General features: G+C 36.7%; 1 protein-coding gene across 4 annotated transcripts in view; it reads right to left on the minus strand.

Annotated features, from left to right (window-relative positions):
* Window positions 1–4,174: 4,174 nt before the first annotated feature.
* The window catches only part of grm8a (glutamate receptor, metabotropic 8a), a 224,189-nt gene continuing 205,892 nt past the window's right edge, over window positions 4,175–22,471 (minus strand). For 3 of the 4 annotated variants that reach the window (XM_055054646.1, XM_055054645.1, XM_055054647.1), the window contains 4 exons: window positions 21,818–22,184; window positions 6,257–6,397; window positions 5,504–5,609; window positions 4,175–4,940 (listed from right to left, as the gene is read on the minus strand). In XM_055054646.1, the coding sequence (XP_054910621.1) occupies window positions 4,891–4,940; window positions 5,504–5,609; window positions 6,257–6,397; window positions 21,818–22,184 (664 nt within the window). In that variant the 3' untranslated portion in view covers window positions 4,175–4,890. Of the gene's footprint in view, window positions 4,941–5,499; window positions 5,610–6,256; window positions 6,398–21,817; window positions 22,185–22,471 lie in introns of all 4 variants that reach the window. The other variant, XM_055054648.1, reaches the window with a different exon arrangement.

A 22,471-nucleotide genomic window follows, 5' to 3' on the forward strand; every position in this document is an offset into this window, starting at 1 on the left:
ACATGTAATTAAATGAACAATTTTAATTACATTTTAATTACATGTAATTAAAAGAACGTTTTTAATTACATGTAATTAAAAGAACGATTTTAATTACATGTAATTAAAAGCACAATTTTAATTACATGTAATTAAAAGAACGATTTTAATTACATGTAATTAAAAGAACGATTTTAATTACATGTAATTAAAAGAACTATTTTTATTACATGTAATTAAAATGTAATTAAAAGAACAATTTTAATTACATGTAATTAAAAGCACGATTTTAATTACATGTAATTAAAAGCACGATTTTAATTACATGTAATTAAAAGCACGATTTTAATTACATGTAATTAAAAAAACGATTTTAATTACATGTAATTAAAAGAACGATTTTAATTACATGTAATTAAAAGAACGATTTTATTTACATTTTAATTACATGTAATTAAAAGCACGATTTTAATTACATGTAATTAAAAGAACGATTTTAATTACATGTAATTAAAAGAATGATTTTAATTACATGTAATTAAAAGAACGATTTTAATTACATGTAATTAAAAGAACGATTTTAATTACATGTAATTAAAAGCACGATTTTGATTACATGTAATTAAAAGAACGATTTTAATTACATGTAATTAAAAGAATTAAAATAATTACATGTAATGAAAAGAATTAAAATAATTGCATGTAATTAAAAGAATTAAAATAATTGCATGTAATTAAAAGAATGAAAATAATTGCAGGTAATTAAAAGAATTACATTTTCTTGAAACTATATTTTACTATGCAAATTTTAATTCTTTTATTATGAAATCTTGAAGCAGTAAAGAAATCAGTAAATTAGTTAAGTACAGCCAAAATGTAACATTCAGAATCATGAATAAAACCTCAGACTTGACTCCTTATCCTCCAAAATGTTGTAGGATAAGGAAACCCAACAACTGGAAATGATTGACAAGAGGATTGCCAACCAAAAACCATTCAAGAGTTTTGGTGGAGATTTGGATGGAATCAGTACTTCACATATTGCTACACTGACCTACTTTAATTAGGGCATAAGCGGCAAATATTGCAATAATTGAACATTACGTTTTTATCATTTGTAATACATAATCATCTAAATTAACAATCAGAAATATGATTTCTGCATTATGAGCATTGCTTTTTGAATTTAATGACATTGACTTGTGACTATAAATTGAGGGCCTTTTGATTCAGATAAAACCAGCATCCTAAATGCAAAATCTATTTGTTTATTGTAAATACAGAAAAAGATCTGTTCAACTTTTAAAACAGTATAGTGTTTTGCAGCTCGATTCAGTGTCATTTGCCGTTTATTAGTTATTAGAAACACCCCAGATCCAGTTTTTTAATGAAAAATCTGATCAAGTTGTACAAAAGGAAATGACATTTATTTCAATCCATACATGATATATTAGGTCTTACTGTACCACTTACTTAAATTTTCACGTCACATGTTCTCATGCATCACCTGAAGCTCTGTTAGACACCATTCTAGCCTCTCAGAATATCCAATACACCACACAGGAAAGACATTTGTGCTACAGTATGTAGGCATGGCTTGGCCAGTCCTGGCTCCTTGGTAGTTCTCATTTTTTTCCTTCCCGTCTGCCCCAGAAATCACAGTTGTAAATGAGTCTTTGAATCCAATTCCTAAAACATAGTTCCAGGCAGCCTGTGCACCTTTAGCCATTTTAATTTAACGATTTTGTGACCCCAAAGCCACACTGGAACTTGTTTTTACGGTGGTTGAGGAAAGCCCCCAAAGCCAAGGTAAGAGGAAGAGGTACTAGTTGGGGCCTGCCTAGCAATGCATAAGGAGAGCAGTGACTGACTTGCGAAGCAAGTCAGGCACCTATTGTTCTTCACCTAATAGAACGCCTCTTTATTATTATTATAACTTCTTCATCCGTGACCGTTAATGCGGCTCGTACCGCTGCGGGCCCACCCACAAAAGTGGTATCAAATCGTGCGGCTCGGCATTGGAGCTATTACTTTTGGTGGGATTCGGAGTTACGATAAAAAAGTAAAACGCGAAAAACCATCAAAAATTCTTGTCAGTTAGAAACTGCCCAAACTAGAGTGTAATCAACGTTTCGTTAGAGTGTGGGAAGCAGTGCCATTCTGACCCCAAATAAATTTTGAAATCGCCGTCACGACCACAAATATCGCCCTATCGGTATGAAACTCGGTCATGACATAGATATGCATGCCTGCTCCGGTAAAATGTTTTTCAAAATTTTCCTACGGCTTATGGTTTTCTGTCTAGGGGCTTCAGAGCAAAGTGATGCGACAGGATTTTCACTCGCTCAGCCAGGATCACTTCCATGTATTTCTGAAAAATGTCAGACCTCAGCGCACACCATTTTTATCTCGTCGCTGTTATTACTGTGAGTAATATTACAGATATGAATCGCGGGACTATCGGAGATGAAACGGTTTTCCGATACGTATCACGGTTTCCGAACGGGAAGGAGTTGTTCGGACCGCTTTTTTCAGTTAAAACTGATTGCAACTGTCATGTGTGTGAGACAGATTTCTGAGGTTCCATTACCATAGCAACGAAGCACAGCAGGGCCGATCAGCTAATTAGAACTACAAAAACGCATCACTGTAGTTTTTACTATGGCAGAGCTCTGAAGAAGGAGCTGGCCTTTAGAACTACTTGTATTTTGGGGATTTTATAACTGATTTTAACCAACCATTGTTACACATGGGATTAGTATGTCAATTTAGCATTAAGCTTAATGAAAATTTCAAAATAAAAGCTGAATATTTCTCTCAGGCCTTTCAGAAAAACTAACAAGCAATTAGAATTAAGTCTCTCCTTGTGTGTCACACTGACATGACAGTTGACCTCCTTACAACAACAATGACTGCAGGTTAGAACTACAACATGGCGGAACACTCTGTGCCTACAGAGGAGGTCTGAGCAAATTGGCAGAACTACAACATGGCGGAACTACTGAGGATAAATGAGCTGGGATTTAGAATTACATTGTGTTTGGACTTTTTATAACTGATTTTAAGTTACACACAGGATTAGTGTGGCAATTTTAAATTAAGCTTAATAAAAATTTCAAAATAAAAATAAAATATTTTTTATATCACGTAAATGCTGTCTTGGGAATTATGTGACTTTTTTAACAAAACCACTGTTACACTTTGGATTATTTTGGACAGTTAAAATGAAGCTTACTGAAAATTTCAAAATAAAAGCCTTAAGACTCTTTCTGGCTCATGCCTATTTTAGTGAAAATGGCTGCCACAAACTGATAGAATTCTGTCTCCCCCTGTCTGACTCACAGCCTGCAGAGGATCCATTACAATAGCAATGGAACACAGCAGGGCCAGCTGATTAGGACTACAAAAACGCATCACTGTAGTTCTAACTATTGCAGAACTCGAAGGAAAAGGCTGGACTTTAGAACTGCTTGTGTTTTGGGCCTTCTATAACTCTTTTTAACCAACCATTGTTACACATGGAATTAGTGTTAAAATTTTAAATTAAGCTTTAAAAATTTTTCAAAATAAAAGCCGTGACAATTTTCCCATCAATTAAGTGCTCTTTTGACCATTTTATGTCTGATTTTACCAAAAAATCGTTACACATGGCCATTTAAAATGAAGCTCACTGAAAATTTCAAAATAAAAGTCTTAAGATTCGTCTGTGGCTAATACAGCGCCGCAGGCGCTGCAATGATATTAGTTTGCTTTATCTTTTCGTCTCAGGTTAATGCAAGACAGTGCATTAGCATTAGCCTTTTACCTTAAATGAGGTATTAGCCGTTTCCTTTACCCATGTTCAATAATTCATGCTTGTGACTATCCACGTGCTATTGATGACATTGCAGCTTTCTTTAGCATGGATGCTAATGTTTAGCATCAGAACGCTGGGTCCAAACCGACGGGCACACTTTGGCAGGCCCCGGTTAAATTTCTTCAGGAATTTTCTAGTTTTATGATAATAGCCTACTTGTCAATGTATGCATTACTTGGAGGCACTAAATCAACTGATGCATATTTAACAAACTACCAGCACAATAAAACATTTTTTTCTTAGGAAATATTTGTCTTTGCTTGAGGCAAAGTTATTTTTTCTAAGTTTGTTATACTAATCATCCAGTGCTTGTCAAAAACATGACAACAGATCTACACATTTGCAAAACATTCCTTTATTATAAATAAATCTCCTTTTTGTATAAAAACAGGCATGCTTCAACCATGGCATTTTACAGGTTCGCAACCCAAGGCTACAACCCGGATCGCCAAAGACAGAAGGAGGAAACACACTCATCTCATTATGCAAGGGCGATCCAAAGACAACGGTGAGACGAGAATGGTAAAAGTTGCCACAACCACAAAAATACTTACAAGTAGAGAACAACAACAAACACTTTTGAGTCTCATAGATTTTCTCATACGTTTCTCTTTTTAAATATCTTTTAAAATGTAATTTGTTAAATCTGTTTTTCAGCTCCACCTTTGCCCTTTTATATATAATTTCTACACATCTTCAGACCTTTTTTAAAGATATTCATTTTTATATTTTTTTTAGCCTTTTTGTGTTTTTTGCTGTCTATTGTCTTGTGGTATGTCACTTTATGGATTTCTATTTTTTTCTTTAAACAGGTAAGTTCATGGCAGGACCAATGAGCTGAGAGTAGCAGCAAAGCAGGCACACTGACTGGCTGTTTGAGTGGTCCCACCTCTGTGGTTTTGATGGGTAACGAATACAAAATGTCTCATGCTTGATTTCCGTTGGGCGCGCTGTGCATTCGCCGTTTTGTCCCCCGGCAAAATCAGTTGTGATCCACACTTCCTCCTCTTTTACTCAGCTCCTTAGAAGACCTGACCTCTCCCTCCAAAGTCCCGTCAGATGGCGTGATTACTGTAGCTGACGTATGTTGTCTTAGTTGACGAAGCTGCAAGAGAAGGAGAAACATTAAACTAAAGTATTAAAAATAAAGATCATTAGCAAAGTCATCATGTCTGCGCATCACCCGAGTTGTGCAGCGTCTCTAGTCCCCTCAAGCATTCTCTGTTAAATGTCAAAGTCTGTGCAGCACCACAGGTGCCTAACCAATACACTGTTATACATTCAGAATTTGCTTTGTTACTAAATAAAATTTGTTACAGATCAGGGTCATCCACCTGTAGCTGTAGGTGCAGGGAAGCTGTTATATGGAAATACTGGAAGAAAATCTGTTGGTATGACTGGATGCTTTTAGGACCTCTATAGCAAACCTTGGAAATAAGTTCATTTGTACTTTATCCTTTTATATATAATAAGGCAAAATGTTGTGGCACAGTGTCAAATGCCCAGTTTTCTAGACAAAATTCATTTGGATTGGAGAAACATCAGAAGCAAATGACTAGAAAACACTGCTCTGTGTTAAATGTGAAGTGACAATGATGAATGTTTCTATTCTGATCAGTGAAGTTGTTTAAATGTGTAATTATAAAAATTTGGTGTTCTCTTACTCACTGTTGGTCTCCATGCTCTCACACAGTTCGGTCTTAACTTCTCCGTTTGGCCTGTCTCCTCCCTTCTGGGTCAGCTTTCCTGACATGGTGGCTGCTGTGACGATTGCCTGTAGAAAAAATGAAAATAAAAAAATAAAGTTGCTTAAATTATTTCAATGAATTGCCTACAGATAACTTCTGGTTCTTTAACTATGCAATCGGCTCTATGACTGGATGGTTTAATCCAATTGAAAATCACATACTTGCAGAATACAAATGCTTCATTTTGCTTCAGTTATATGCTACATTGTCCTGATTTATTAAATTATAAACGATGCATAGATGTTTGTGGCAAAAGGTATATGAATACTTGTACACTATGTGAAGCACAGGATTTCATGCACCAATTTGGTAATTTCCCTTTCTTCTGCCTTGTGTCCGTCTCTGTGACCGACTGGACTAAATCCCCAGTCTGCGCTTCTGTGCACCAACAAATGCAATCCTGACACCTGCTTGAAAAGTGAAGCTAATCCATCATCCCAGGCAGCCTCATATCGTTTCAGAAGCTCTGTCTTCTCTGTCCGTACAACACCAAGAAACACCTGATGTGTGTTTTCTTCAGCCAAACAAGTGAATGCAAGCAAGATTCACATTCCAGGCCATTAGTTCTCAATTTGTTTTGCTTTTCTCTTTGATTGTCTGTGTGTATCATTTACAGATACACCAATTCTATGTTAACATAAGTTCAGGGTGGTACATTTTAAAAGCAGCTTACCTTGAAACTACGTTTCCTTTTGGGCACGTTCTGCTCCGGGTGGAAGAGGATGATGTAGACTTTGGGCATGTAGAGCATCCCCAGAGATACGGAGGCAGAGAGGCTGAGGGAGATTGTCAGGGTGGTAGTTTGGATATACATCTAGAACAAGAGACGCATACATAGAGAGAGAGAAGATGTGAACACTGAAAAAAATCTGCCAGAATATACCAGTGACACAAAATAAATCACTGTTTCAATGTGATGCAGATTAAGACAGAGTACAATAAGTTGCAGTACATTATTTTTATGCCTGACATTATTTAAGATCTTAATCTTAACCATGTTTCTTCTGACTAGAACTAATTATTGTTAAGTTGCCTAGCATAACTAAGCCAAATATTTTCTAGAAGAAACGGATTTCTTGGTCCAATGTGAATAATATATGTCACGCGAGGCAAGTTTTAAGACCAGACAGGATATTCACCAGCCAAGCTAATTCTATAGCAATGTCTTCCAATGTATCCCACCGGATCCATAACTACGCTGAGATCCAACTTTCGCAAAAGTTGATATGGGATGGAATGGCCAAGGGACCAAAAATCAGAGGCCACCATTGAATCACCGTTAAAGTATGTATGTACGTTGATGTCTTCACTGTTGCGTCTCTGCACGCTGCAAGTGAACTGAGAGACACATTGGGCAACAAAATTATAAGAGCTTGGATAAAGTTTGACTATCGTGGGACCAGACAGCAACACAAAAACTTCATCCTTCAGAGCCTTCTTCTTGAAGAACAGCAGTTCCCTCCAAAGTATGTTTTCTTATTTATTCACTTGAGAGTTGACAGTCACATTGTCAGCTACTGTCCACTAAAGTAATCTAGATTGCAGACACTGTTGCCAAGGTGTTTGTAAAATTATGTTTCAATAAATCTTTGTTTTGTCAGTTCGAATCTATTCTCCAAACTAATATTGAACAAAAGCACAACAAAAAAAAAAAAGCCCCAAAAAACAGAAATCCTCAGACAGCACACACTGCAGGGGACTGAACACTACCCACTGGTCCTCGGTAGGTTTTAGAGAGTAGTTTGGAGGAGGACAGATGTAATGACGGGCTTCACCCACAATCCTGACACGGCTGACAAGCTCTCAAGACACGGGGCTTATCAGTGTATATAATATGGAGGTGGAGGAGTAAAGGACAAGAGTGGAAAAAAAAAAAAAAAAAGGAAGCTCGCCAGAAGAGAAAAGCAATCGAGCGATGGCAGGGAGGGAGGAAGCGACACAAAAATTGTTGTTTCGGGATGTTGTAAGTGCAAAGAACAGGAGAAGAAGGTTACAAGAGACATTGATCAAGAGAGAGAAAGACAGACAAAAATGCACAATGCTGTCAAATGGCACTTTTTCACTGAAAAATTCAGTTGATAAGCACAGTAAGACAAGAAGTGGAGGAAAAAATAGTGCACCGCTGCACTAGCAACTGTGGCGCTTTCACTGGAGGCGAGTGAGTGCAAGCAAACCCAAGAAGTAATGCATTTAAAAAGACTAATTTAAAGTCAAACAAACAGGAATTCAAAAGGTAGAGGTCAAAGGATCATTCCGATTGGTCTTTTTTACAGATAAAGTAAAAATGAACTTAGTAAACTCTCATTCACTTCTTTTTTTCCAGGATTGTTGTTTTTGTTTGCGCAGCAAACTTCATCAGCGGCCTGCTCTGGTGGTGATGCTCGTATAAGTGTACTGCTGTATTAGAAATGAACAGATGGAGAAAGAACAACTTATTTTCACAGCCGGTGAGGTGGATGACTCACAGCTCACGAAATAAAAGCAGAGATTCAAGGGACAAGAGAGAGAAACAGAATAACAGAAAAAAGTTGAACAACACTGCGAAGAAGAAAAAAAAAGCTCCCTAAAGAATCATAAAAGGTACAATATTGTGTTGTCCAGCTGAGCTTCAATCTGTTTAAATGTCTAGAAGATTTATGTTTACAGTCACCTTGAACTTTAAAAAGGTTTTTTTCTATCTGGAAGGACTAATCTAAAAAAAAAGACATGGTTGTTCAACTAAGTTGCCAGGTTGGACAGGGAGAACGTCAAAAAGAAGCCACAAATAGGAAAACATTTTTGTTATTCACAATTTTACAAAAGGGTAAAATTGAATTTCTCTTATCAGGCCTCAAGTTTATTTTAACCTTCCTGGTTAAAACAAACCCGAGTTTGGCTTTAATGAGGACGAAGCCACTTCGATGGCCGCTACGTGACAGCGAGCACAGCCGGGTCCAGGAGCTTAAGGCATTATTCACTGCTCCAGTTCCCGCCGCCATCCGACAACGTACAGTAAAAGTCCCCATTAATCAGTGTCTGTGGAAGACTGTAATTCGTGGGACGCACAGCTGATGGTGACAGGCGGTTTAATAGTTCGACCGCACGCTAATAGGTGCGACGGGAGCCATCTTTCAGCCGACTTGTATAACGGCTGTGGCGTTACCTCTAATGTAAATAATTAGCCTGACGTGATGTGTGCTCAAAACGACACTTGGAAACGCGTTGCACTAATAAAGAATGAGATGAATGCAGACAAAGCAAATTTTAATTTTATGCAGACCCTTCAAATTCCGTGGGCTGATGCAATCAACACGACCTGCAACAACTTCCACACGTGTCAAAAGTATTCCTCTGTGAACATCTGCTGAGCAATACCGCACAGCTTTACATGCAGTACACAAAATCCCACACTTAATCAATTCTCATAAAACTCTCCTGCATGATTTTGAATCGAGCATGCGTTGTTCTTTTTCATCCGTGAGGTATTAGAAATGAATAAGATAACGTGTGATTACTGGGAAATGACAAGGTGAGACAACTGAGTGAATGGAAACAGCTGAGGCTGATACAATTGACGGAATGCAAGAACCAGAACAGAACCCGCCTCAAGAATGATTCAACAAAAAGAAAATGAGCAGTGGACTAAGAAACAGTAACAACAGAAAGAAAACGGACAAGAAAGCAAAACGGATATGATAAAACTAAATGTAGTCTACAATGAAAAAGACCAAAAATCTACATGCCTACTCATTACAGAAGACTTCAAGATATAAAACATAAAGCGCTTATTGGTATTAAATTATTCAACCCAAACATATTTTGTATTCACTGAAGGTTTTTATCAATCCTGTGAGAACAGCTATTATACTGAAATTAAACTGCGAACCCACTTTACTTACTAATTATGTGATTTCTGAAGAAAACTGGTTAGAGGATAATATACGTTGGGGTATTAGGGAAATCTAAGTGATTTTATTGGTAAAAGAAATCAAAAAAACAATGCATTGTTTTTTCTACATTTTCATAATTGTCCTATTTTGTATTTACATTTGTGTTTAAAATCCCAGAAGCATATTTAATGTCAGCCTGTGGTTGACGTGTGAAAATGTGTTTCAGTCAATTTAGGTTAGAAGTGCGGTGATGCTCAAACTAAAAGTAAAAGGAAAGAAGAAAGAAAAACCCCATTATATTCTCACTTTACACATTTTGGCTTCACTTCTAAGCTCAATGAAACTATATTTCAATGAACTAAAGAAAAGAAAGATATTTCCTGTTTCCCTGAATATTATCAATTATGCCAGCCATTAATTAATTCGTAATACTTGTGAAAAATACAATACTTTTAGGTAAGGTTTATAAATGACTGAAAAGTGTGCATGGGGAAATACTAGCTTTTCATGTCTGATAAACCAAGAATTGAAACGCTTTTTGTCGTAAGGCCACAACTGGTATTACAGCGACTGTTTTTGTACCCAGAAGCGAAAAAAAAGGGTGTGGAAATCAAAGAGCTCTGGCAAACAACAAGAGCCAATAGAGAAAGAAATGTAGTGGAGAGAAACGGGGAAAAAATAATGAAGATGTGGCGCAAAAATAAAACGCAAAAAATGAAACATTATTAGGTGTAAATAAGACAATTGAGCAAAACTAGAGACAAAAAAAACTCCACATTACTGAGACATTGGCCTTCAGGAAGAGAGACAGATGAAAGAGCGAACAGAAGCTCAGCGACTGAGTTGAGGAACAAAGTCCTGTGTCGCATGTTGCCATGGGGTCTTGTTTGTGACTCGAAAATCTTCTCGAGCGACTGATGTGGAGGGCAATACAGTTCAAGATCGACACGACTTCAGATTCCCTTTATCACAACATGTGGTTTTAACAATCAATTATGGCATGCTGCTGCTTGATACTGGCGTCGCTTTGCCCATTAAGTATTTTACAGCTATGCTAAAGTGTAGCCTTAATTAAAGAGTTGATGTAGGAGAATTACATTGACTCTTTTCCCTTTTCATTCTTTTTTATGCGTGTTCTCCATGTTTTTTGCTTCATCAGACCACTCTTCTTGCCATTGCTGTTTTGCCCTTTTAAGCGTCGCATTATTTAGCAAGCTGATTGCAGACAAGCAAGGGTGTCCTTGGCAAGTGGCATGGTTAAAACAAATATTTTGGAAGCAAGTTTGCCTTTTCAAATTGCCTGGGGGATCTCAGCTAATTTCAGAGACAATTCAGAGATTCTGAAATGGACCACAACAGAGATAGAGCTGACCCGTTTAAAAGCCCAACATCAGAATCTGCTTGCCTTCTGATCTGGTGCGACAAGAGAACGCTGCCAATTATAGTGGTTAATTATAGTAAAGAAATGATTGATACTGTGTGCAAGATGAATATTGAACTTTGTTTTGTTAAGCTAATTTCACCAGGTCAGGTTTAATGCTTCTTGCTCTGGCAGGAATCCTCACTCTGAAAAAAACAACTTGCTTTTTACAGCAGTTAATATCTACTCATAAACCACAACCTTAGCCTTTTGTGTTTCTACTTCGTCTTCTAAATTTTCATTAATCATTCTGCTACAGGCCACTTCTTGAAAAAAACTAGCTTTTCTTTACTGTGTACAATACTTCTATTATTTGGCCTCTGCAAAAGGAGGGATTTCATCAAACTGAATGCCAACGCATTTAGCTGGATGTCCTTAACCTTTTGCTAACTGGTGGTGTAAACTGAATTTGAGTGAATTAGTTCTTTATTAGTAAACAACTAACAAACAACTAATAACGAATAAATCTCCAAAATTCTAGGAATTCATTTAACACGGATATTCTGTAATGAATTGATGTTGCCTTCCAATGTAACATTTATTATGACAATTTGATTGTTAAGGGCAAAAAAACCTTTCATACGTTCAAAAAAATAGCTTTGAAACAAACGTCTGCTTCCACTGGACAATAATGTCAGAGAGGAATGTTTTATCCTGACCAAGCATGTGGTAACTGTGAAGAGGAAAATGAAGGTGCGAGCATCGTGTTTTGTAGAAAAATCCAACATTGTTAACTGAAAAATATCTAATTCAGCATTTTTATTACAATTTCAGTTGATCTTTTATGACAAAACAGTGTTATTACTCTAACTAGAACTAATTATTACAGTAATTCAACACAGAAAAGCATTACCTCCTATATTTTATGTTGTTAGAATACTAGAGGTAAAAAGAAAGTTTAAGGAACTTTTTAAACTTTTCTACACAGCATCTCCATTTCAAACAAGTGCATTTTTCTACCACTTCGTGTAAAAACATTGTTTTTTTTACACCAACAGTCTATGTTGGAGGGCAATATCAAAACCATCGGTTTGTGGCTGTTCCAAAAGATACCGAGACGGAAGTTACAGCAATTACAGCTTTTCAAGCCCTTACTTGGTTTAGTTCAGAAAGGTGTCTTCTTTAGGAACACATTTCTGCTGCAAAAGTGACAAAGGAAGGCAAGAAATGTGTATGATTTTTCTAAAATCTTTGCACTTGAAAAATGTGGGTTTTCTTTAGTCTCTTTTTTATCGAGAGCTTGTTAAAACCTCCAGTAACACTTTTTTCACACACATATTCCGCACACATTTCAAACAAGTTGAACACGGTCAACATAAAAAAAAAAAAAAAAAAAAAACTGACACAAGACCGTCTACCACATTGTGTCAGTGCAGCTAATTGGGCCCAGGCTAACTGGTCACAAGTGCCTCATTACCTTCTACACAAAAAAAAAAAAAAAAAAAAAAAAAAAAAAAACACGGATTTTTTTCCCCTCCATCTAATCCATGCACATGCATGTGTTTGGGTTGAAAAACTGCATACCTCTTATCAATAATGTAGTAAATGTATTTCTAATACTGCAGCTTGTTAGTTCAAGATCGTATTTTGTTTTAAACCTGAATGGGTTCCTGCCCAAAGTTGAATTAAACTGAGGGTGATTGATTATGTTGCCCATATTTTATATAGCATATTTTCCAGGTACATGGTGCCATTTTACAGCACAATCAAGTTACCTTTTTGTGAGAGGCATACCACAAGAGATTCAAGGGCTCCTAAAACATGGATCAAAGAATCAACGCATCACTCTAGCTACATTTTGCAATGAGGGAATGACAAACATGACATAAAGCTAAAACAATGCAGATTTTATAATATACAGTGGTACCACTCTCCTCTTTAAAGTTGTATCTGAAAGGTTTGCTGCAATGTGAAAGTGGGCAAGTTGTCAATCATTTCTTTTTTCCACTCTTCATTTTAAACTAGCATGACAGAGGACCCACTGTGCACAGCTCCGTCTAATTAAAGTACCAAACTGAATCCTATGTGAAACAGGACAGGCTTTATTTCTGCTGCTGTGTCATAACAAGTTACATTACATTTAAAGACTGTGTACTTTGCACTGATAGCACACAAAGCTGTTGGATAGGCACCTGCAAATATATTCACATTGCTTTAGCTTTTTTCACACCATGTAAAACCGCAAATGTCTGTTTTTATTTTTGTTTATTTTACGCAAATCCAACATTAGAAGAATAAAAGGGGTAGAAGCAAAATTACATGGCTTTGTTTGAATTTTCTGCACATTTAAGCCTTTGTAGCTTGCAGAGCATTTGCATTCAGCCCACTACACCTATTTCAGTTTTAACAAATGTTTTTGAGGAATGTTTTTTTCTCAAAAAACATTTAAGGAGATGTTTCTTCCTCAAAAACATTTCCTCAAATGATTGTGAAAATGCTGCTACAGTTTGTAACACTGGAGCTGAAATAAACACAGAGATGAGGAAAAAAAAAAAAACGATTTGATCGGATCAAGGTCTTTTTTTTTTAACTGACCCCATGAGGACAGCCAGTGCAGTTGTAAACTTAATTTACAAGCGTATATTTTAATCACATAATCTGCACACGGAGAACATAAGAAATATTTTTGGATGATTCAAACAATCTTAAAGCCTTTAAGGTCGATATGACAAAACAAGTCGCATTAGAGTTCAAAGGTTTTGGCTATTCTTATTTGCAAAAAATACTTTGGCTAGATCCTTGTAAAAATCATTGTGCTTTTTCCACTACATTCCAATATAGATTTGGCTGTGTGTTTTGAATTGCCAGTCAGCTGGAATATCAACATTCATATTAAACTCCACCTGGTTCTTGATAAAGCTTGACATCACCATCAATTGTGAGTAGAATCCCCACAGTATGATGCAATTCATTGGAACCAACTATATCTCAAGTTCTTGGTGAAAATATCAAAAAACAATTTCCTTGGAAAGAAATGAAAAAAATGCTGTGTTTCATAAAGAGACTACTGGGCAAAACTAACTTGCTACTCTGTCAGAATGAAGCTTTTTGTTAAAATGTGGGACAGAAAACAAATGCATACTGGAGATATCTGTGTTTTGTTGATATCTGCATTGTAATGCATGATTTATAAGTTGATATGTAAGAACATAAGAACTTTATTGAATATTTTTGAAGTTTATATCTTGAATTGAGTTCTCTTATTTTCATAAATATTTTAACAATATGAATAAATAATGATATAACAAAGTATGTGAGCTGTTCTTATTGTAGGAGTGTCAGTTTTATAAAGCCTGATTGAAAACTGATGCCCAAAGAGCCATTTTGTCAATCTCCTATTTTATTACAAAGAACAGCATTGTGCTCTCATTTGGGATATTCAAGGTTTTCAGTACACTGTTGGATTCTTTGTGCAAAAAACATGCAGAGTGTTCCCCAAATCGGTGAATCAAACATATTCTGAGAAACTAAATTGTCAAATTATTTTTCTTTTCATTTAGATGTCACCTTTAGTTTAGATCTCAGATTTTTTATCTAACCTGGCATAAAATTAAGAGGAGCTCTGGTTAAATAAAACAGGAGTCAAAAGGACTTCATTGAGCATTATTCATAAGAGGGAGGTTATCCATCCAGATATATCCATCCAGATACTAAATAATAAAAGGACACGTTTTATCTATACAGCCTCTTTCAGAATGGGTTGCATTACATTTCTATTTCAATTTGACATTTTGATCTTTATCAATCTATTCACATTTATCAGCATGCACACAGCTTTTATCTTTCATGCTCAACAACTATGCAAATTTATGATTCTTAATCTGTGGTAAAGTAAGTCGGCACACCCACACTTTCCAATTCCTTCTCTCTTTGCAACATTTTGTCTTGCATATCTACTCTGAAATATATTTGCAAAATTTAACACATTAAACTATCTTTCTTTATTTTCATTTGAACATCGTTTTTCTTCCAGTTTCTCCACTGCGATTACCCACAGAAATCTGTTTGGGCGCAGAAAATCGACCAGACGAAGATTTCTATGCAAGTTGTGAAGAAGGGGAAGATGACTTTGTGAAGGGTAAATATTGACCGTCTTTGGTCCTCGCATATTTCAGGAAATAAGGTGTAATCTTTGAACAAGAACAAAAATAATACAGGTCAATATTACGAGATGAATCCTCGAGATGCACACTGAAATTGGCAGGTGACCAGAATCTGCCTATTTTCTGCTCGACTGGACCTGACTGGTGAGCAGCAACTCATAAATTCAAAATTCTGGGGCACCGCTTGGCTAAGGAACAAACAACACATAAGGAGGCTTTAGTCCTCAACACAACTGTGTTCAATTCATGACCCCAGTAAACTTACTGCACATCTTCCTCTCCTTTTTCTCTCTGCCCTTCCTTTTGACCAGCTGTTAATGAATAATGTCCCCTTATGTCACAAAAACACAAAAGAAAAAGTTGAAAATTTAGCTGGTTTTACAACATGTGTAGTGGTGTTAATTTTAACAGCAATTGTTAAGAATTGTGTTTCAGTCTTATGACTAAAATGTCAAAATTTAGTCTGGAGCTTGTGGTGGATAAAATTTTGCTGACTGAATCTACTGTCAATTTAGTTGACAAAATTATATATAAATCCAAATATTTTTCCAAATTGTCTGAATATACAATACATACAAAAACAAATTTAACTTTTCTAAAAAAAAAAAAAAAAGTATTTTCTTAACCTTTTGTTTCAACAACAAAATATTTCAACTTGAAACATTTAATACATTGTCAATAACTAAATGCATTTCACATTCTTCATTAAAATTTCTTGAAAATCTAAAAACATCACATATGACAATTCACCAATTAAAAAATAAAATTGATGTCTTAAACTCAACATTTAAGAAAATAAAATCACAATATTCTACTACAAACATAACGTAAAACCGAATCAGACTCAGGAGAAGATTGTGGAAGTTGTAAATATTCAGTTTAGCTGCAGTGGATGGTTTCAAAAATATCAGCCTAAATAAACCTCTGAATGGGTAATCAAACCAAAGCGGCAGCTTTCAGAGGTAAATCATTTAGATGACAAGTATTCTGAAGGTTCCTATTGATTCCAAACAAATTTAATACCAATCATGTTAAACTGGTGATGACCTCATTCCACTGATAGTCATTTTGAACAAACAATGCATCACAGTGCACCTTCCCCTACACCTTTTGTACCAAAGTTTCGATTTTAGTCCCTTGTCCGTAGTGGAATGTGCTGGATTTGAAAATGTTTGTAGCCTTTTGAAATTAAAGTACGGGTCTACATTTCCCAGGGTATATTCAGATGTTTAGTTACTTATGCTAATGAATGCTAATCTGTAATAAAAGACAATAAAGAACTTTAAAATTATGGATCTGTAAAGCATTTTTCATTTTATTTTACTGGAGCTGTTCGTTCACATGCGACTCCGCTTCTCCTAATATGGCTTAATTAATTGATGGTCAAGCAGGTAAGGCTATTAAAAAAAATCTTGACTTCTTTAGTTGCGAATTGGGTAGAATTTGCACAGAAGACTGGCTTTCTAAAATGTGCTTAACGTTTTGATCAAGGAGCGATCGGGATGATTTTCTTTCCATTTCAGGTAGAGTGATTGTTGTGTACCTGAAATTAAAGAGATCAAGATAAACCTGTTGAGGCAAAGCGTCTTTAACGAATCACCTTGAAATACGATGAGGCGATTTAGGTACAAAGACACCAGATTTAAGAAAGAACATTCATATATCGCCTCGCAGTGAGTGGTTTTGCAAAGGTGAAGCAAAATGGTTGCCTCCTGCTCTGCGGGAGACATGAGATAACAAGTCCCCCTTATTAAAGACACCTGGAGCAGACCAGGAGACGAAGCTCACATGGTGACAAAAGGAGAAATTCAAGTGAAGAGGAAGACAGAGCAAACAGACAAGGGAGAAATAAATTGGGCTTCTACCCACTGCATCCTGCAAAGTAATGATGAGGCCCATACAGAGAGGCAGTTGGAGAGAGAATGCATCCTGTGGTTTGAGTTTCTAGCAAGTAGGGAGAGGAAACACACACTTGGAACATTTACACCACACAACCTTTCACATGTCTGCAGGGTGCAGAAGAAGCGATATGAAGCCAAAATCCTCTGCGTGGTAGCGTGACCTTTTTCAAAACAATACTTCAGCACTCAGTGATGGTAAAGGATCCATCTCACCGTTTCTTTCTAGTTTGATCTCCCACTTTCTTATTCTTTCACAGCTAGGCTTTATGTAATTCTTTGTGTTTGAAACTTTCTACTTCAGCTGCTTTTCCTTCCCATGTAACATTTGCCGCTTTCTCTTCCTCTGTTCTTTTTACCTGCTGGGATTCAGAGCCAGGTGTGTATTCAGGAGTGCTGTGACCGGGATCACTATGCAGGCCACACTAGAAGGTGACCAAGAATGCTTTCCCTGACAAATTGCAGCCAAAACCATCCAAAACACAGCAAAACACAAAGTAGTAAGAGGGTTTGCAGGCAAATGCATAACCACATGCCTGACTCATACGGATACTTAAACTAAGGATGGTAAGACATCAACAAAAAAAAAAACTCCTTGCTACATTGTAAACAACGTAAACAAGTCCATCTTTAAGTAAAAACAACAAAAAAGAAAATTTTACAGTGGCCTAGTCAAAGTCTAGACTTAGATGTAGTGACTTAGCAGGCTGTTAAGTGTGACTGAATTCAAACAATTCTGCAGACAGCAGCAGGCAAAAATCAATCTGCAGCAATATAAAAGAATATAGAAAATACAAAACAAATATTGCCAGCTATTGTTGCTAAGAGTAGCAAAACCAGTAATGAGGTTTAGGGAGCAATTACTTTTTCACATAGAGCCAGGTTGATTAGAAGGCTTCATTCCCTTAAAAATGAAACCATCATCACAATGCATGTTGCATTGACATCTTCACCTGCCATTAAAACTTGTTTGATGGTCTGAAAACCATAAGGCAGCCAATTATTTTTTTATAGGACTATATAAAAGCATTCAGAGGGCGTAACTAACCCAAAACAGTATCCTTGTTACAGATGAACCTATGACCAAGTACCAAAACTTTGCTGTTAAGTATTTCAGATCATAAAGTTAATCAATATGTGAATCTATCTGTTCTTTTAATGTCTCAAATTCAGTGTAGCCATATTTCTCCTCCCCTTTATCTAAAAACAAACTTATACAGTTGGTAGAGCTCTCCTCATTAAAGCCCCATCAGCAAGTCACATCATTACCTGTTTACTCCTTTCACTCCTCTCTCCTCCCTCTCTTCTGCTCTCTCTCTGTTAGCCAGCCAGCTGCCACACACTCCAGAGGATATTCCAATTAGAAACAACACACAGAGACGTGCAAATGCGTGGCACTGGAAATTCCAATTAAATCCAACACACAACGCAAACACACTTTACCGCAGATGCATATGAAGTTGCTGGTGGACATGCTAATTAACGGAGCAAACATGGCTTGGACGCCATTCAGCCACTCCAGTGAGTGACTGTGAATAATGTGTGTGTGCGCGCGCGCACGCACGCACGCACACACACACACCCACACACACACACATTCACCCAAGGAACACACATACACAATCTGTAGCAATGATGTGGCAACCATAAATGGCAAAAACCAAGAAATGATATAGAAAGTCAGAGGCTCACTCCATCATTCACAATCAGTGGTTTGAAGGTTAAAAAACCTGTGAGCAGCAATAAGAAGACCTGTTTGAAACCATTAGCCAAGTGAAGCTTCCATGTCGGCAAAGCAAGCAAGTGATCTTATTGTCTGATTATACTCGTCAGAACTTATTGTGAGGATGTGGGAACATGAGAACAAGCACTGTGGCACGCAAGAGGAGAGAGAAAAACTCTGAGATTCACTTCAAACTTCCTGCAATAATAGCTTCCCCGAAACACATCAAATTATTTGGTAAAAAGCTAAACCAAGCAAAAGGGAAAAAAAAACACTGTGAAAGTTTGATTTCCTCAATGTGTGATTAGACTGGATCACTTTTATGTGAGCTGTTTTCCACATGACTAAGAGTGGTATCCCACTTGAAAGGAAAACAGGCTCAGTTTTAAAAAGAAAGAATAAAAATCGCCTGACTGACACTACAAAACAATTTTGACATCACAATTTTGAGGAAAGAAAGAATTGAAAATGAAGGAATGACTTGAAAGGTTCCGGATGAGTCAACCACAAATTTCTATTTTATTGTGATTTTATGTGACAGACCAGCAAAGTAATGCAAGAATGGAAAGTGGAAGAACAATTATACAGTGTGTGGCTTGTATTTGTATTCAACCCGCTTAACCTTGATACCTCAAAACAATACACTGTGCAATGAATGGTTCTCAGAAGTCACCTAATAAATTGAGTCAAATTGGTATTCAAATTCAGTACAATATAGCTGTTCTGTGAAGTAAGTAAACTGAAAATGCATGCCACACAGTATGAATTTTACTGTCGTTTTTCACACACAATTACAACAAACTACAAGAAAGTTTATGGTCGTCACAAAAATGAAAAGATTTAAGTGGCCTGTCAATCACCCATTTATATAAGAGAGGTATGTGTCAGCAGGGAAATACCTAAAACATGCAGGACAACTGGTCCCGAGGAGCATGCTGCAAAAATCGCTTTACAAAATTGTTTACATACAAGATGATATCACACAAGGTCTGTGAAACACCCACAGTGCAGCAAACCTATTTATAACTACAGCTGTATGCCAGTTTATTTATGTCTAAAATAAATACCCATTTACTTCACAAATGCATATATGCTCAGTTTTGTGAAGCAAAACAAAAGACAGCTCCAATCAATGTCCTTCCATGAATCTCAATGAGCATATGAAGTGTTTTATTGTTAAAGCCAGAGCAGTCACACCATCAAGGAATAGAATCAATAACACACTGCAGCTCCAGATTCAGAAACAAATAACAGCTTGCTATGTGTGAGCTGTTATAAATCAACTTAGCTGTATTGACATTTACTGCGTGTGTCAGTTTCTGTGGCTGCCTCTTAAACTATGGAATTAAGTTGGTTAAGTAAGTCAGAGAAATCAAATATGTAATGTTTGCGTCTTCTTACATTTTAGGTATTCTGGTGTGTAAAGACACACTTAAGTGCTGTGTATATTGGTCTATATGAATTGTCTTTATATGTGTGGGATATAGTTTGACTTTTGAATTGTAGCTGGAATCCAATTACAGAATCGCTTGCTTTTTTATTATAACCAAAAACCAAGAAAGCCAATTCAGTAAAATACAGTGAGGTGCAAACACAGAGTGTTGAGAGGTCACAGATGATTCTGTGAACAACACCATATACATAGAAACAAACATCACTTGATTTAGCGAGTTTCTTTCTGCTGCCTATATAACAATTCAGGTATTTAAATCTGAACGCATAAACTGAAAATTGTTTATACGACTGTTGTACAAGTCCTCAAATTCCAACCACAGATTTTCAGATCAGTCTTTCTCCGCAGGCAGAAATTCAGATTCCATGAAAGCTTAGAGAACAATAGAAACAAGTCACCAGGGCAGAAATGGAAAAGAAAAAAAAAGATAAAAATCAACAATTTCTGTAGAAATATTTTCAGGTTTTCTTTTCAAAATATTCTAGTTGAATTCATGGCAAAACCACCCCGTGTTTTAAATGGGAGTTTCAAAAGTTTTAAACATAGCAAATTGTGTTTGAATTCAGCTGTTTACAGAGTAAATCGGAGCCGTTTCTAGATGTGGAGGAATGTTTCACAGCTAATCAACATATTGGACATATTGGCTATTCACACTCTCGTAGTTGGTTTCAGCCAACCAGGTGATTGTGGTTAATTAATTTAAGCACTGACATTCAGGGCTCACAGACAACTCCATGACAAACAAAGGCTCACAAGGCAATATCTCAAAATTATTACATATGAAAAATGGAACAAAAGCTGAAAACTTCCATGAATACATAGTTCTAACCAGATACGCCAGACAAAAGCTACATTTTGTTCCCAGTGAACAACCTTAACAATCCTCAAGTAGCTCACCAGCTTTGGGGACAATTCTTTTGAAACTTTGGGGGCTATTTTCTCTCTGATCTTCTTTGCATAGTGCCAACACTCTTCATTTTATAAACTATTGTGTTTGATATTATTTATATTGCTGGAAAGCTTGGAATCCACACTTTCAGAATCTGTGCATAGATCAAAACACTCCGATGGAGACTTGGTAAAATTTGTAAACCTTACATGTATGTTTGTTTATTCATTCATTTGTACATTTGTAAAATCATATTTAAAAATTATAGGCAACCAAAGTGCCTTTTACTGAACAAGTCAGTCAGAAGATGAAAACTTAGTCATTGATCTTGCCAATTCACATTTCACAGCCATCATATTTGCAAAAAAATACAGAATTAATTAAGTCGTTGCTGCAGCCTTATGGAAAACTGAAGTATGGGCTTAGCTCCAGTTAATCAGGAGTCAGAAAATCCTCTTATACAAACAAGTGGCCGTAAGGAGATGTTGGTTCTAAGCCAGTAATATTGCAGAAGCTAATTGATGCATCTGCCTGTTAAAAATCAAGAGCTGGGGGTTTTCATCTCAAAAGTTTGAGAACTGGGATTTAAGGCATGTGCTAGTACACTTGCTACATGTTAATGTATCCCTAAATAGGGATTCCAAGCAGCTAAAGAATTAGAGTTAAAAGATAAAATGGTGATACAAGTCTTCTGACCAGTAAAATGGCAAAGTAATAGCAGTGATCAATTAGTAACAATACTATGTTCTGCAGAGAAATGTTTAGAGTTGATCCATGCTTCCTTGCAGTAGTACTGCTGCAACACAGCAGTACTACCATCTCTACAACTCTTAGTCTGGCATCTCATATCCACATAATGTAGTAGTAGAGCATACTCACCCTTTCTGCAGATTGTGATGTGCCAAAGAATATGGGGATGAATGCCAGCCAGATGATACACGTGGTGTACATGGTAAATCCGATGGGCTTGGCCTCGTTGAAGGTTTCGGGAACGCTTCGTGTCTTTATGGCATAAACTGTGCATGTCACCATGAGCAGAATGGAGTAACCCAAGGAGCAGATGAGAGACAGGTCAGAGATATCGCATTTGAGGACTCCACGGGCTGACATGGGGTCCTGGGTCCGTTGCTCTCCATAGTCCACTACAATGTGGGGAGGGTCCACAGCGAACCAGAGGAACACCCCGAGAAGCTGAACTGAGATCAGAGAGAAGGTGATGACGAGCTGCGAGGCAGGGGAGATGAACCTGCAGAGAAAGGAACAATCTGGTATAAGTCTATCAAGCCACCCTTTCTTGTGCCAAACTTGAAGAACTATATAGTCCATTCAGTAAATTTTGAGTCTGTCCCAGCCAGGCCTTTTTCTGAATGTGTACAGAAAACCTTCAATAAAGTGTGCCAAGAAGGACCTTGATCCTCCTTGGCACCCCTAACTCTTCCTTTGGTGCATAGGAGCAGACACTAAAATATGTCTAAGTTTCCCTTAGAAACTCTGCAAAGACAAAGATCCGGTCCACTGGTCAACAGCCAAGAA

Source organism: Poeciliopsis prolifica, unplaced genomic scaffold (genome assembly GCF_027474105.1).
Source record: "Poeciliopsis prolifica strain line A6 unplaced genomic scaffold, Auburn_PproV2 SCAFFOLD040, whole genome shotgun sequence".
Taxonomy (NCBI): domain Eukaryota; kingdom Metazoa; phylum Chordata; class Actinopteri; order Cyprinodontiformes; family Poeciliidae; genus Poeciliopsis; species Poeciliopsis prolifica.